The sequence below is a fragment of the Cygnus atratus genome, chromosome 10 (assembly GCF_013377495.2).
Source record: "Cygnus atratus isolate AKBS03 ecotype Queensland, Australia chromosome 10, CAtr_DNAZoo_HiC_assembly, whole genome shotgun sequence".
Lineage (NCBI taxonomy): Eukaryota > Metazoa > Chordata > Aves > Anseriformes > Anatidae > Cygnus > Cygnus atratus.
Window position 1 is genome coordinate 3,252,868 of NC_066371.1, and position 15,399 is coordinate 3,268,266.

At 38.1% G+C, this 15,399-nt stretch overlaps 1 protein-coding gene across 2 annotated transcripts in view; it reads right to left on the bottom strand.

Annotated features, from left to right (window-relative positions):
* Positions 1–2,991: 2,991 nt before the first annotated feature.
* Positions 2,992–15,399, bottom strand: part of CHL1 (cell adhesion molecule L1 like) — an 82,220-nt gene continuing 69,812 nt past the window's right edge. Inside the window, exons 24-26 of one of the 2 annotated variants that reach the window (XM_035546875.1) lie at positions 7,731–7,862; positions 7,004–7,076; positions 2,992–5,095 (exon numbers count right to left, since the gene is read on the bottom strand). In XM_035546875.1, coding sequence (XP_035402768.1) covers positions 4,879–5,095; positions 7,004–7,076; positions 7,731–7,862 — 422 coding nt within the window. In that variant the 3' untranslated portion in view covers positions 2,992–4,878. The remainder of the gene's footprint in view (positions 5,096–7,003; positions 7,077–7,730; positions 7,863–15,399) is intronic. The other variant, XM_035546877.1, reaches the window with a different exon arrangement.

Sequence of the window (15,399 nt, forward strand, 5' to 3'; positions counted from 1 at the left end):
CCTTACTCTGAAACACTACACATTTAAAGAGAAGCAGCTGAGGGCTTGATCTGTTGTCAAAGAAAGGAAATATTCTTGCCGTGAAGAACCGTATTTATTTATTCATTTGTTTATTTTACTGTCCTTTCAGGTACTTGAACTAATCTAGACTTACCACTCACCTGCAAAATAAAAGCTATAAAAAGTTATAATGAGATTTCCGTTCAGAAGTGTCAAAGGATCAGTGAATGTCACTCTAATTTTAGTTTACAAAACTACATGTGGAATTACCGTAAAAACAAACAAACAAACACCACCCAAACAACCTTTGTATAGAAAGATTGTGCTAATATTTGTTTTCATTTCGAAAAGAATAACGGCCTAAAAAGTTTTATTAAAACCTCTTATGCATTGGATCTGACCCATTAAGTCAATGGAAGCAGCTAGCAGAGAAAAGAGCTACTCATTAAAATTTGTATAATAGAACAACAAAACAGAAAACATTAAATGATATGCTATTTAAATCCATTTTAACTTGCATAACAGAAGTTTTTATATTGCTACACATACAAACATTTTAATCCAGAGGGGAAAGCCATTTTCTGATTTGATTTTTAATCCTGCTCTTGCTATGGATCCAGCCCCAGAGGAGCTTTGATGCTCAGCCCCACATGCAACTCTCTGCTGAAGAGTGGCACAGAAATAGGGATTTCTTGTGATAGGTTTCCAGATTTTCCCATTTTAGTATATATATGTATTGAATAAAAACTTAGGTCTGAAATTACGATCTGTACAAAATCAATGATGCACTGCTCTGTGAATGCAAACTGTTGCTCACTAGCAATGAGCTTGCACAGAGGGTTGTTTTTTTTTCCCCATTAGTTAGGAGGAACTGATTTTATTTGCTTAATCTTATGCACAGTCAAATCCTTACAGCTTTTTGAGAAACATCCGTGCCTCTACTGCTCAAAAGAACTCTGCTTAAGTCTACAAGCGAGGACCTCTGGAGACAGGGAAATGCCTCCTCCTTGCAGGAGGAAACTGCATCCAGGGTTGGCGGAGACATCCAATGTGAAAGTGTCATTTCCCACACTCGTACTGGAAGCAAATTGTAGTGGCACAGCAGAGCCAAATGTAACCAAGTGAACACCCATGGAACCAGGGAATTAATAATTACCTATCCAATGCGGTCTACAGGCTCACACACTGGCCATGGCTGACTTCATCATCCCATTTTAATAAATACTCCTGGCCAGAGCAAAACTATGTTATTCGACTAATAGGCCATTTTGCAACAGCTGTACAGCTGGTGACACTTTTTATTCAACCTGCGTGGCCACATTTCCTCTCACCTGTAACAACGTGCCCTGGACAAAAATTGAACCCATCTCCTGGCAATCACAGAAATCTGCTCAGGAAAGTACAAGATTGCTCTGGTAGATTACTTCTGAAAACAAATCTCTGAAAATCCATTTGTATCCTACACTTTCCAAAATACGCTGTGTGAGTGCTGCCCTTACAATGTAAAATAAAATGACAATAGAGAAAAAAAAAGTAAATGGAAAAGAAATGATTGGAAAAGAGAAAAACGTTCCTGTGAGTTAGACTCCCTGGGAGTTTTAGCCATTTGGTTAATATTCATTGTGCATATTCCTCAAAAGTCAGCTCACACTGCACAAATTCCATTGCACATCTTTTTGTCACTGTATGATTTTTAGGCCCTGAGGCATAATGAAACACTAACATTAAGATTTAAGGATCTGAATTAAAATTTTAATCGAAAAAGCACTCATACCAGCACAGATGAGTAGCACATCATAGGAATGTCATAAACATCTCTTAGCAGCAACGGAGCAAGTGATAGCACAGGGGATTTATTCATTCTTCAATAATTTGACACTCGCTAATATGATTTGAAATTTGTGTCTGTTTAACATAGGTGTTTTCTGGGACAATGAGTCTGGTTGATCTGCATCGACCCAAGTACAAGAAAACACGACCATGACTGCTGATGGGTTGCATCCAGCCTTGCACTGAGGAGGGTCCTGGGTGAGGACTCCACGGGTGAGAAAGCTCTGCCTGTTTCAGCCCCTCGTGAGCTCTGCACAGGGAAATTTGTGAAGCCATGGCGGGGAGCCTGCCCTAATTTTATTCCTTGACTGTCCCTTGAACATCTTTGACTAATGACACTCTCTCAGTGTCCCTCCAGGAAAAATGCCCAGGGGTTTTGTAAGCTTATGCAGGTTTGGGAGATGCTAAGGAAGGTGAGGAGCAATGTGAGATGGAGCTGAATCCTTGGTATGGGCAGACCGGTTTTTTCAGGATCCATTTCTCCAAGGACTGGAGAAAGCTGCAGGTGGTCCCCTTTTCACCACTGGAGATGCCCAGTGGCTGGGAGAGAGAAGACTTGGGGGCTCACTTTAATATTTACAAAGTATCAGCAGAAATATCTCAATTCAAAACACAAAACATTTAAATGAAAATGACTGAGAAAACAAAACAATGGCTGCCTGCAATCAGTGTTGCAGTAGTTTGAGCTAGTGTAGATGATTCCTAGAGGAAATACCTTAAAACCAGAAGAACATTGTAACAGAGGGCGTCACAAGCCTCATCACCTCCTAGTCTTCATCTGGGTTGGGCTACAGCAAGACCAGATGAAGATAAAGATCCTGGTGGGAAATGTCTCTATTGACAAGATGCTAGTTTTCACATTTCTCCAGTTATGCCCTCCCTTCTTTACAAATGAAGGTTTTTATTTATTTATTTATTTATTTTTAAAATGAGAATGACTTTTGGACTACCTCAGCATTTGGACTGAGTGAAACAAACAAAAAAAAGCCTTATAAATAATAAAAAATGAATGACTCAGTCAATTCCTTCACACCATCACAGGGGTCATGGACATGGAACGGAACTGTTTTGGATTCAGGGTAGATTCCTGCTCATCCTGCCATGCTCATACAGTTGGGATTTAGGGTGTTTTTTGTTTGTTTGTTTGTTTGTTTTTGTTTTGAGGTGGCTGTTTGGGGTTTCCTTTTTCAAAATCGAGGCTGCAGGAAAAGGCCTTATGAAAAAAAAATAAAAATTAAAAAAAAAAAGAGTAACAGATATTCAAAAGCACTGAGCACCCAAGACCCCTCACTATGTTCAGAAATCACTGAGCATATCTGACAGTCCAGCTGCCCAGTGAGGATCCCACATGCGTGGTTAGCTGCCTGTGGACCATGGCCTTTCCTCTTCCAGCCAAGTACATCTATCTCTGTGTGTGACTAACAGAGCTTTAGTCATCGGCATTACCTGTAAACCCGTAACCATACGAGTAATCCTTGCTTCCTCTCTTTCTTCCACTGAAGTAATGGAGACCATGAAGGAACCATCAGGGATATTTCCCTAATTAATATCATGACACAAAATGGCTTTTAGGACCTCCTAGAGTAAGTTTTTAAAAAACATTTAACTTGAAGTGATGGTCACTTGTAAGTTCAAAAAGAAATGAAACAATATTAACACTCAACTCAAATAAGCATATTTCAAAATACAAATCTTTTTAAAGAAAATCAGGAGATTCCAATACAAAAAGACCAAAAAAATGTGCTGTACAGCTTTGCTGAGTTAGTGGTGGAAAGGACTGGTAAAGAACAGAACCAGATTCAAACCAGCATTCAGTAAACAAAATATAAAAGAAACTATACCATAATATTTTCTCTTTGCTTTTGCCTTTGTTTATTTAACAGTGAACTGGTGAAAATAAACGATCTCTCAGAAAGTCAGGTAGATCTATTTTATGGGACCGTAGAAGGAAGTAAGACTTATATGACCGGTATACACACAACTCTGTCAAAAACTAGTTTTGCTGGCTGAAACTCATACTGAGAAGCAATTCTATTCCTACACAGCTATACAGACCCATGCTAGCAACATGTCTCATTTCAAAATAAAACAAGGCTAATTTTCACTTGTGTCAATATTAATATCATCTGTACAACGTCTCCATGAAATGTATGCTAGCACACAAATATACAGATATGAGACGGACAAAAAGCGCTTTGCTTAGAAATGCAGCTTGCAGAGACTAAGGAAAATAAAATAAAATAAAATTCTTTCCAATGATGGTGGATGGGAACCCTGTTTCGCCTTGCCACAGGAAAGTTACTGCAGCTTAACTTATTTAAGGAAATAGTGCCAGCTACTGGACAGAAGATTTATCCACAAGGCCAGAGCTTCATCTTTTCAGAGCATATTTTCTGTGGATAAAGTTGCATTTCAAAGTACTGATAATTGCAGTCAGCTGTAACCACTAAAATACTTTTAGAATATCAAAAGCAAAGGAGTTTACGTATTTATGAAAAAAATTATATAATATATAGAATATATTTCTTAAGTAGTTTAAAATATCATTTTTCTCGTTAGGATGCACTGTGTCACTTTGCAGAGTAACCGGCCTTTTTGTCCACTTTCCTTGCTCTGTTCTGACCTCAGTAACGCTGCGGTCATGATACATGAGGGAATAGTATGTATAAATGTATGTACAAAGTGACAACAGCCAAACAAGAAAAAAAATATGCTATACAGAGAAACATATTCCAAACCTAAGAAACATGGCAAAGCAGTTAACTATACATATGTAACACTGAGAAATTCCGTTTTGGTAAGACTGAGTGACACATTTTGTATAATAAAGAATGTTTTGTTGTGTTTCAATTAGAATAAAACACCTGAAAATTAGGATGGAAAAGTCTCAGAAATCATCTCTTAGTGGCAGTGACTTTTTTTTCTATTACCTGGATGTCAGGTTCCTGACTGTCTCAACTGGCAACCTGCTTCCAATCACTTGTGGTAACTGTGGAGTACTAATCAAGATAAATAGCACAATTAAACATGAATCTTCTCACTAGTATTTTACGCGTGCAGAGGAAAAGTTGCCGTAGAGCTCCCAGTGCTTTCGACTGATCCTTTTTCCTTAGATCCAGAATAAGCTCCAATAAATGAACCATCTTCATTGAACATCCCGTGCTCCCCTTCTCCATAATCTACCAGACTATCAGCACTTTCGGTGGCTTTAATGTCCCCGTTAATTGACCGGAGGCTGCCTTTCAGCGGCTTTTCATCGCTGTCACTACAAAACAAAGAAATGCCTTTCCAAAAATCTAGCTTTTGATTGCATGCACGGAAACAGCTCTTCTACTGTGAAAACAGGAGGGAAGACCAAAGGAACATTTCTCTGTGGGTTGTACATTGAGAACAACACGAACATGAGTTCTGCTTGGTCCAGTGGATATCAGCCAGTTCATCTACACCGACCTATTGTATGCCTGAATTTCCCACAGGTATGATGTTCTGATTAACAGAATTAATAAATAACATATTAATCTGCTCATATAACGTATTTGTTTAATGGCAATTTTTTGGAAATGGACAAACCACCAAAACTAAGAAAAAAACAGAAAATTACATTATCTATTCATCCTAATAGCAATGCAGAAGAACAACCAAAGCAGCCTAACCTCTCCTGACTGAACATGACATTTGGTTGACCTTTACTTATCTCTAAAGAATTAAGAAAACGCTTTCAGCTAAACGCCACTTTTAACTTCCTGTTAAAAGGAAGTTAAAATTTTGCAGTGCCTTGGCTCACTCAATAAAAAGTGACAGTGAAACCCTTCTTAACTGTAGAGATAGGTCTTACAGCCATACATGGCCATATGCATCTCCCATGTCACTGCTCGTAATGTTTACCATCTCCTGCAAGGTGCCTTAAGCAGCTTTGGCTGTAACTGATTTCTCTGTAAATTGAAGCTGGTCCCAAGCAGCCCGCCATGGCTTGTATGGCTCCAGCATCCTGCACATCCTGCAGGCTGCTCACACACACGGCTAGAGTCTGTCCCTGCCTCTGCAGCCAGACAGGGGCTGAGGGTAAAGGAAACGTTCCAGATGTGTCTGCATATTCTAAACATGCTTTCAGCTCTCAAAAATAATCATACACAAAGGGGAGGGGGAAGGTAGATTAAAAACAAAAATCAGGGCTCTGAACTAGGTACATAATTACTCAGGAATGGTCCTTGCTAACACCAATTCAGTGTGAAAGCTTTGGTGATGTTATATAAGGAAAGACAGAGAAATGCACCTGAACTTTACCTCTTCAGCATAAAATCAACTACACGTATAATCTATACAGTAAAAATATTTGCTACTTTTCTGCACATGGCATTTCTATTTATAAAAAAGACAAGTTTGGACTTTGAGGGGAAAGGAGAGGGGGTTAAAGTTATTAACCTCAGGACTTTCTTACCTTTCTAAATATTTGTCCCATTAGAAAGCATTAAAAATTAAATAAAGATGAAATTATGCAGAAAAAAAACCTATTCCAGTACAAATAATGTTGTATATATAAGTGGGATTTCATCAGAAATTTCATGTCTTTAAGGCCAGCATAGCTCATAACAATGCTTTTTTCTTCATAACACACTTACATAATATTGTAAGTTTTAGATATTTTAAAGCAGCCAAAGTGATTATTTCAGTTCTCCTACAGAAACTTCTGTAGTGAGGTGTTTTATTTTGTTTGCTCATTTGTTTGTTTTTGTCATCTCTTACAGTATTTCAAACTTTTCTTTGTTTTATTCCACAAAATGAACATCCCCCATATTACATGATTAGGGCCTGACTGGCTTTCAGAAGCCCACTGAAGATATAGAAGTCTTTCTATTGACTTCAGTTGACGTCAGAGCAGGATGCCCAAATTATCAAATATATTTACATTATTCATACAATGCTAAATAATAATAATAAAAAGTGAAAAATGACCACTGATACATCAACATTTACTTATATCTCAACCTGGGCGGATTTAAGTATACTGGATATACCTGTATATCCCTACTATTATCCGCTCCTGTCAGGTTTGCTTTGAAAATGAAAAATAGAGTTACTTGCATGCTAGAAAAGTGTCCTAAATAATGATGACATCTGAAAACAAACAAAAGCCCAACAAACAGAAACGCTTGTTAAAGCAAGTCCTATTTACCTATATTCCCCAAAGATTTCATCTTTTATTGATTGAGCTTCGGGATCTGGATGCAAATCTTCTTTTTCTTTCACTGTACAAATAAAATAAAGCACAGATCTGTATGCTGTGTTCCGCTGTGGACTTTTTGTTTTGCAGGCACAATGGGAAAACCACCTGTCATTACCTACAGCCTAAACCTGAGGGCACCAGCTTGCCCTACGTGTCTGACAGTACCAAACAAGCATGCTTCCACCGAGAGCTTGGTGCCACCACTGAATTGTTAAGAAAGCTGGCAAGTGCTTACACATAAATCCTTACTCGTCACTTTGAAAACTGAAGAATTATGGTTAGCAAAACATCCTGTTGTTCAGCAGTTTGGCTGCACATGGAAGTAATGGCAGTTGTTAAGCAGCATTTATCAGGCTGCAGTGCGCACATGTTCCAGCCAAGGGAGGCTTGGAGGTGCAGCTGGTGAAAAGCCTCTATAGGTGGATTAAGCACTGAAAGATTCAACAAGCAATATCCAGGGCCTGAGCTAGATCTCTGACCAGCACATAGCACTGTCTCATCCAGAGAGCATGGTTTTACTTATATTCATTAAAATCCATTCAGTGGATATTTATCAAAAGCTACAAAACCTAATTGGATGTTTTTGCTTATGGCTTTGCAGCCTCCAGAGATAAAAGTCTGAAGAATGTTTGTTGTTAACATGCGAACGTAGCAGAAGGACAATAAATTCACTTACCTGAATATTTTCCTCCTTTATTTCTTCTGACAAAGCAAATAGTTAGCAGCAGTAGGGTGAGCAATGCAACGGCACACATCAGTCCAATAAACCACCCCTGGGTGGAAATCCCATCGTAAATGCCAGCGTAGGCTTCATGAAACAGAAGAGGAGTTCAAAAAACAAAAACAAAGACATCAATCAGAGGAAAATGGCAACGCCTGCCATTAAATGAATACATAACATTTTCTTCACTGAATCATAATTGAATCAGACTATCACTACTTATCGTGTTCAACTTAAAGAAATACAAGACAGAAATATGTCCAGAGCGTGACATTTTTAGACTTAAGGTGAATGTGCTGTCTACAGGGCACAATATAGACATTTTGGGAAGGTAATTCTGAGAGAGTATTTGACTCAAAGGATTAATGCCAAATAGGAAAGCTGAACAGAGAATTGTTAAGCCTCTCATGCAAAAGCAGTTTTGTGAAAGAAACAGAGTTAAAAGTGCACCTGATGCATGCAAAGCACTGGACTGGCACATTTAAAATGGGTTATATCACAGCAATACCCTTTCAAAATCACATAGGAGGTAAAGCTATGTTTTGTAACGGTTTGTAATTGTTCCAGGCTCTTGTGCTTCAGTTAAAGCACAGACTTATTTACACTCCTATGGGACTCAATTGCAAGAGTCAACTTAAAAACCACAGGACACATGATGCATTAATGTCTTTGGTACACTTTCACTGCACAATGTCACATGAAACGTCAACATTTATTGACATTCAAAAGAAATCTTTGTCACCTTGAAGGGCTTCATTTCTCACCTCTCCCCCTTGTCTCAATTACATCTTCAAAAATGCTATTGTTATCAACCCAATTCTTAGTCACTAGACGAACTGTATATTCAGTTCCAGGGTCAAGTGCCTCTATGGGGTGAAACTTTTGGGTGGGGTTTACTGCTTCTGAAATCTTGCCGATCCCTTTACCTATGGAATGTACATATTCAAGTCATATTGATTAATTGAATTCATTGAACAAAAGGCCCGTGAAATACATAGTTACAAATAATGCAAGAAACACAAATATGACACGTGAGGACTTTTAACGTTTGTCATCAAATAATCTAATTTTCAAAAACAGAGAGTAAACTAAAAAACATTCCCCCATTTGATTTCTAATATTCTATCAGATAAAACAAACAGCAGACTGAAATAATCCTGATGTTTATGAAGGGTTTTGTACATTTCCCAGGATGAAAGTTAATATTGATGGGGGATTATGGATCTGCTTTAACTCATGCGTGCTTAAAAAATTACAACTTGAAAAATGGGCTTGCTTCGTATAGATAATTTGGGGTTTGATGCTTCTCCCATTGAATGGAACTCAGCAGGGAAGCACAGACAGCTTGTTATCTGGAAATGGATTCTTATATGTCTCATGAAAAAAATTAACATTGGGATTTGTAACTCATTTCTCCCCTGACAGTGATTTTCCATGTCCTTTTAAAGTCCACAGTGCCCACAATGCACTGCTTTAGTTACAGCGGAAGCTTTCTTTTAAATCGACATTTAGGTATTTAAATGTTCTTGATGAGTTTATTATTTGATTAAGAGGCAGAAGAGAATTTCCAATAGGTCTCATTTTAGAGCCTCTTTACTTGCAAAAGGCCTGCTGTAACTTTAGTCTGCATTAAGATTGCAGAGTATTAAATATACTTTTTAAAAATATCATTTGTGGGTAACAGAAAGGACTTCTCTGAACATGAGCACTCACTTTGTGAACACCACAAACAGTCAATTCAGCCAGGCACGTTCAGACTTGTGTGTTCACACGAGGAATCTCTGTAGTTAACCAATGGGTACAATACACATGTGCTTGCCCTCGATGTCAGAAAAAAAAAAATTGGAAGCTACCACTGATAAGGGTAGCTCTTTAATTGCATTCAGTTGCCTAATTTGTGTGATTTATCTGGCCATCCTTTTGAAGTCTTTTAAATTAAGGATTGAGCCCACGGTATAATTTGGAAACTACTTGACCAATTAGCACTGAAAGTAAAACGATGCTCATTAATACTTAAACTAGTAAACAAGCAAAGCAAGAAGCTTTGAGAGATTAGGGCTTAGATGACAGCTGAAGGAAAAAAAAAAAAGATTAAGACCAATGTAAGCACAATCAAAGAAGCAGTTCAAGAAAAGTTTTCGAAGACAAGTGTACACGTATTGCAATAAGCAGTTAAATTAGTAGACCATTGGGACCCACAGGGAACACATACAGCTGAAAAACTGCTGATAGTGAAGCACAGCAAATTAGCATAAATTAATCCATCAACTGGTAGTTTTTGCTAAGTGAAGTATATGAAACTCAGACAATTTTAATCAAACTACAAATTAAGCAACAGGATACCACAGGTACATTTTAATTGCATGTTCTGAAATCAAGACATCACAAAAATACATTTAATGGAAACAGTATCCATAAAGTAATAAGAATTAATGTGAACTTAAAACCCATTGTGCATTACACACCATGTAACACATATGCATGCCAAGCATAAATGATAATCACATATTCCAATCTGCAAACAGCATAGGTCTCCTTGGGGTCACTGAATTCCTAGGAAGCAAAATGTTCAACACAGAGCTCAACAGTATACCACAGCTGTGGTTCATGGGCATTTTGTTACACCATTCTCACAGGTCCACATATCCCACCTATTTGCACCCCGCCCCCCCCCCCCCCCCCAGGGAAATGGGGATGTCTTTAAGACTGTCCAGTGATAAGCGATTATGTGATTTTTTTTCCACACGCTTTCTTTCTGGTCTGTGTTAGACAATCAATTTGGCACCTAAAGAGGAGAAAGGATTGCTAATTGGGACAAGTGTGGTAGTTGGAATAGAAAAAACACAGTGTACCATCCTGACAAATAAGGAAAAGCTCAACATACAGAAAGGTCAGTGAGCTGCAGAAATTAGCTTCAGAAAATTGAAAGCAGTTGGGTTAGGTTTTTAATCTACAATACGGGAGAAGCATTAGTAATAAAGGCATATCGCCAGCACTTCTCATCCTCCCCCACTATTTATCAACCATACCATGGGACTTACATGAACATTAAACACTGAACTGCAATTTTACAATATTCCTACTGGGCTTTGAGATTTATGAGAGCAACAGAAAACACTTTTTTTATAGAAGCTTATGGTATAAAGGGAAAAACAATATAAACTGCCCCCAAAGACTTACAAGTGTGCTAGTTCTCCAAAAGTTAGCACATCCGTTATAAAACACGCCTAACTAAATAAGCTGGCAGTCTAACAGCTAAATACTAATTGTGGGCAACATCCTAATTTATAACCATACCTTTCTAAATACATCTGCTGCAATAAATGGGAAGATGAACTTTCATTAGTTTTCCCCTATTGCCTGGCTATTAAAAGTGTATAAATATGCATCACAAGTATCCTTCATCTTCTGTGCTTTTTTAGTGCAGGAAGTAATTCATGCTAAATTGGGAATATTTTGAACTGTAGATTAGCAAACCTGCTGTGTGTAAAATTTATTGAGAAGAATTTATAGGTGAGGCTACTGAGTTAGCAATCAACTGTTTGTAGGAGAGATCTGAGCTCAGACAAGAAGAAAGGTTATAGTTTGTTTCATCTCTTGCTGCGTCTCTTTTGCACTGGCTGCACTGAGGAAGGCTGGTAGCAGAGAAGAAAGGAAGGCACAATACATAGGCAAGGCATACAGCTAACTGCAAATTTGCTTAAAGTACTCAAAGACTGATATATTTAGCATATTACATTTCATATGTTTATTTTTAGGCATATTAGACATCAAGCTTAAAGTGAGAGGGTTTTGAAGCAGTGACATATCACACCCTCCTCCTCCCTCTGCAGCAGGTGCCCCGGCTGCAGCAGAGGCAGCAGAACAGAGAGGCACAAATGATAGAAAAGGAAACTTGTCAGCAAAATTTCAAGTTCTCTTCATTATGACAAAACACGGTATGCTTTCTCCCAGAATCTGGGGCTTTGGTGGTAACAATGCCAGTGGTTACATACAGCTATGGCAGTTATATTTTTCTTCAGCTGTGCCCGTGGCAAAAGAGAACTAAAACCATATGTTTTGTTACAGATAGTTGCTTTCCTCATCTTATGATGTGTGCTGAAGGTTAGTACTTCTGGTCAAGATTCTCAAAAAGCCTGGGGGAGTTAAGTGCCAATTGCCATTGAAATATAATGAAACTGGTGAACTTCTATTCCGTGACTTCTGTGCAAAATAAAGCCACAGTTGTGTAGCTTCCTCTGGATGAAATTTTCATTAAAGCTTGCAATTTTGGACACACAGTAATCATTGTTAACATGTAATACATATTTGGTAATCCTTCAGAAACACTGGTAGTTCTAGATAAAAAGAAGCTTTGTGTTAAAAAAAGAACCGTTATATTAAATGATTTTTTTTTCATATATGTAAGACCATTATTTTGTGTTATACTTCTGAGAGCTAATGATCATTGGGAAATCAACATTTTCAAGTGGAAAATTAATTAGTTTGTAGGTCATTTAAGAAATACTGCCTGAAAATGAAAAATTAGAGATAAAACATTTTCTAAAGACAGCATACCTTCATCTCTGGAATGAAACCAAGATAAGTCCACAAAAATTAAACTATTATTTATTTTGCAGTACAATGCAAATACCCCTTTGCCCAGGTTCTTCGTGATTGCCCACAGTATTTTATCAAAAATAGATAAAGACCTTTGGTTCTATTAGAACATTTCATATGTGAGTAATTTTTGAATAAGTTTAAGATACTTCATAGGAAAGTGGTATTTCAGTTAAGGGAGTTTGCATTAGCTGCCAATGTGCGTGGTGTTTGGTCATGCAACAAGGATGCTATAAATGAAAGCTTTTCTATGGCCTACTTCTATTTCTCACTAATTTCAGTGGGTCTGCATTTAACCCTAGAGACAATATTAAACTGTGGTTTTCCTCTGTTAAATAATTACAGGGAGACAGCACCTTCTGACAGAGGCAGCGCTGCGGTGCAGGGGGTTCTGCCGCTGCTGCCAGGCACGTGCAGGCTGCAGAGCAGCACTGCTCCACCGAGGAATGAAGGAACAGAGATGTGAGCAGATGTTTTTCTTTTCCTATCACACCCACTCACTGACCTTTTGGTAAAGAGTTGCTAACCAAAGGGACGTGTAACTCCTGATCAACAAAAGAAAAAAAAAAAAAAAAGAGAGAATCTGAATAGTTCATTCACAGAAGAAGATGCTGCAACTGTAGTCAGAGAGTAGAATTTATCTGCACAGGGATTTATAGTTATTTAATTGGCAATTTTTAATTTTTTTCACTAAATTCAGTCATTCTTGCCTGTCACTGTCAGGAAATGGTTTACACAGAAATTACACGCTTGCAAAATTATCATTTAGAGCATAATAATTTACCCCAGTCAGACTTTTTTTTTTAGTGTTGATGCATACACACTCACATATGTTCATATAAAAACAAACAAACAAAAAAAAGACTTGTCTCTCAGATTCCAGACTATGCCAATAAGGTTAACTACAAAAAAATGAGACCAATAGAAGTGTTGAAGATCAAGTATATCAATGATAAAATGTGAATGATTTCATTGCTCCTACTTTGACATCTCCACTTTCAGAATGCAGAATGCATTGTGAAATTCTGCAATACCCCTGGCACAGCCTGCACAGGCCGTATCGCAGCAGTGGAAGCTATTCAGAGACTTAAAATGAACAATGAGAACTTTATGTTTTCATTACCAAAAGCGGGATGTACTGGATATGGAATCACTGAATCAAAACCCAAAGCAGCTTGGAGTCCTCTGTCATCGAGTTTCATTTCAGAGGGCACCACATTTTATATCTGTCATTTATGTGGGTCATTTTAAGCGATAAACTTTGACTTTTGAAATCACTCCATTTTTTCAAAGGGAGAGATTGGTTTAATTTTGAGCAATCACCTTGCTTCCCATACCACAGTTTAAAAACCCAAGAAGGTCACTGAAAAGTGTTTTTTTTTTTTTCAGCCTATCGTGTTTAGTTGAAAAATGTCCAAACAATTTAGCCAGCAAATAATGACACAGAACTCTAATGGCATTTCAGTGACAGATGCAGTGTCCTAACTTAAGGTGGCTTGAGAACAAGCAAATTTGTGCAAGGAGCACACATTCATCACAGAACTGGACCCTTGCAGCTTTTGCTAACTGTACTACTCTATTCTACATGTGTTCCACAGGAAGCAGTTGTTGCCTCTGCTGAAACAAAGCCTTAGGAAAGAAGAGAATGAGAGCAAAATGAATGGCACCATTATCATCATTTTCAACATGTCATACAGGGATGTCAGAAATCTGACAAGGTTACTTAAAGAAATAATAGACTTTCAAGTTGCCAAAACACATCATTCTGAATGCCCAATGAAGACCAGAAGAGGTACCTAAGAAAGTGAAATTGTATATTTTTAGCTTAAAAAAAAATCTTTTACTTTCCTTACTAAAGAATAATGTTAACCCATGCTCATTTTAATTCCTACCACAAATACCTGTATATTACAGCACGTCTGGAGTCTCCAGAACATTGGGGAAGGAGCTGACTTGTATAGCAAAGAGGTACCAAACAGTCTGCAAGGATGCAGTGCCTCACCTAAGGTGAATGGTATGGTACAGGCAGCCTACCAAGCACAGCCTCTGTAAGAGGGAGGGGATGACTAGAAAGCCTTGCAACAAAGGCAAAGGGGATTTACCATCAAAACAGCAGTTTTCAAGGTCAAAGTCTGTAAAATCTACAGAGAAATACAATGATGTAATTTGGGACTTGGACATTCCCTGGGATGATTTTCCACACAAGTCTCATAGAAACAAGTAGGGAAAGCCTGGCCCAGATTTTTTCACTATGCTCCAGCCTGGGCAGGGCAATTTCCTCAAAATAATATCTGTGGGACTGCAGGTGGAAGGGGAAACCACTGCAGAGGGGAGGAAATGCCTGTGTGACAGGGAAGAGCCCTGCGGTGCCCCTGCTCCAGCAGCTGAGGTGAGCCAGGACATTGATCCTTCAGTTTATGCATCTGTTTGGAGAGATGTGCAATTTCTAACTAGATATGGAGCAGAGAAACATATAGGGTAGCCTAAATTCAGCCAAAAATGGAGGAAAAAAAAAAAACAACAAAAAAAAGAAAAACAGAACAAAACAGAATCTTTGTTCCACCAGTGTAGCAAGCAGACAGTATTTAATGACTGGATCCTGATCTGGGACCTCATAAGTTAAAGTACTTCATACTTGTTTCTTTTGTACAGTTCCAGTCAACGAGGAGATTTTGCAGCTTGGAAGTCTGATAGGACATTGTGCAACAAGGACCATTTTTCTATTTTATATCAACATTGTTCCAGACTGTTATCATTGATAAAAATGATGAAGCCAGGGCTCTTTTGCTTATCACGTTCTCCTTCCCCATGGTAATTGCACAGCAATGGTTTCTGATTAATAGCAAGGACTTGTTCCTTGGTACCATAGAGTTTTCAGACTTGCTGAGTACAGTACATTTTACTTCATTTCAAATGTTACGAGAAAGATGAGCTATGATACAGTGCCTGCAGAATTTCCTTTAAATCACCGATTGTCAATGTTTTAGGATGTGGTAAAAGTGGCACAAAAATGTTTACTTCCAGT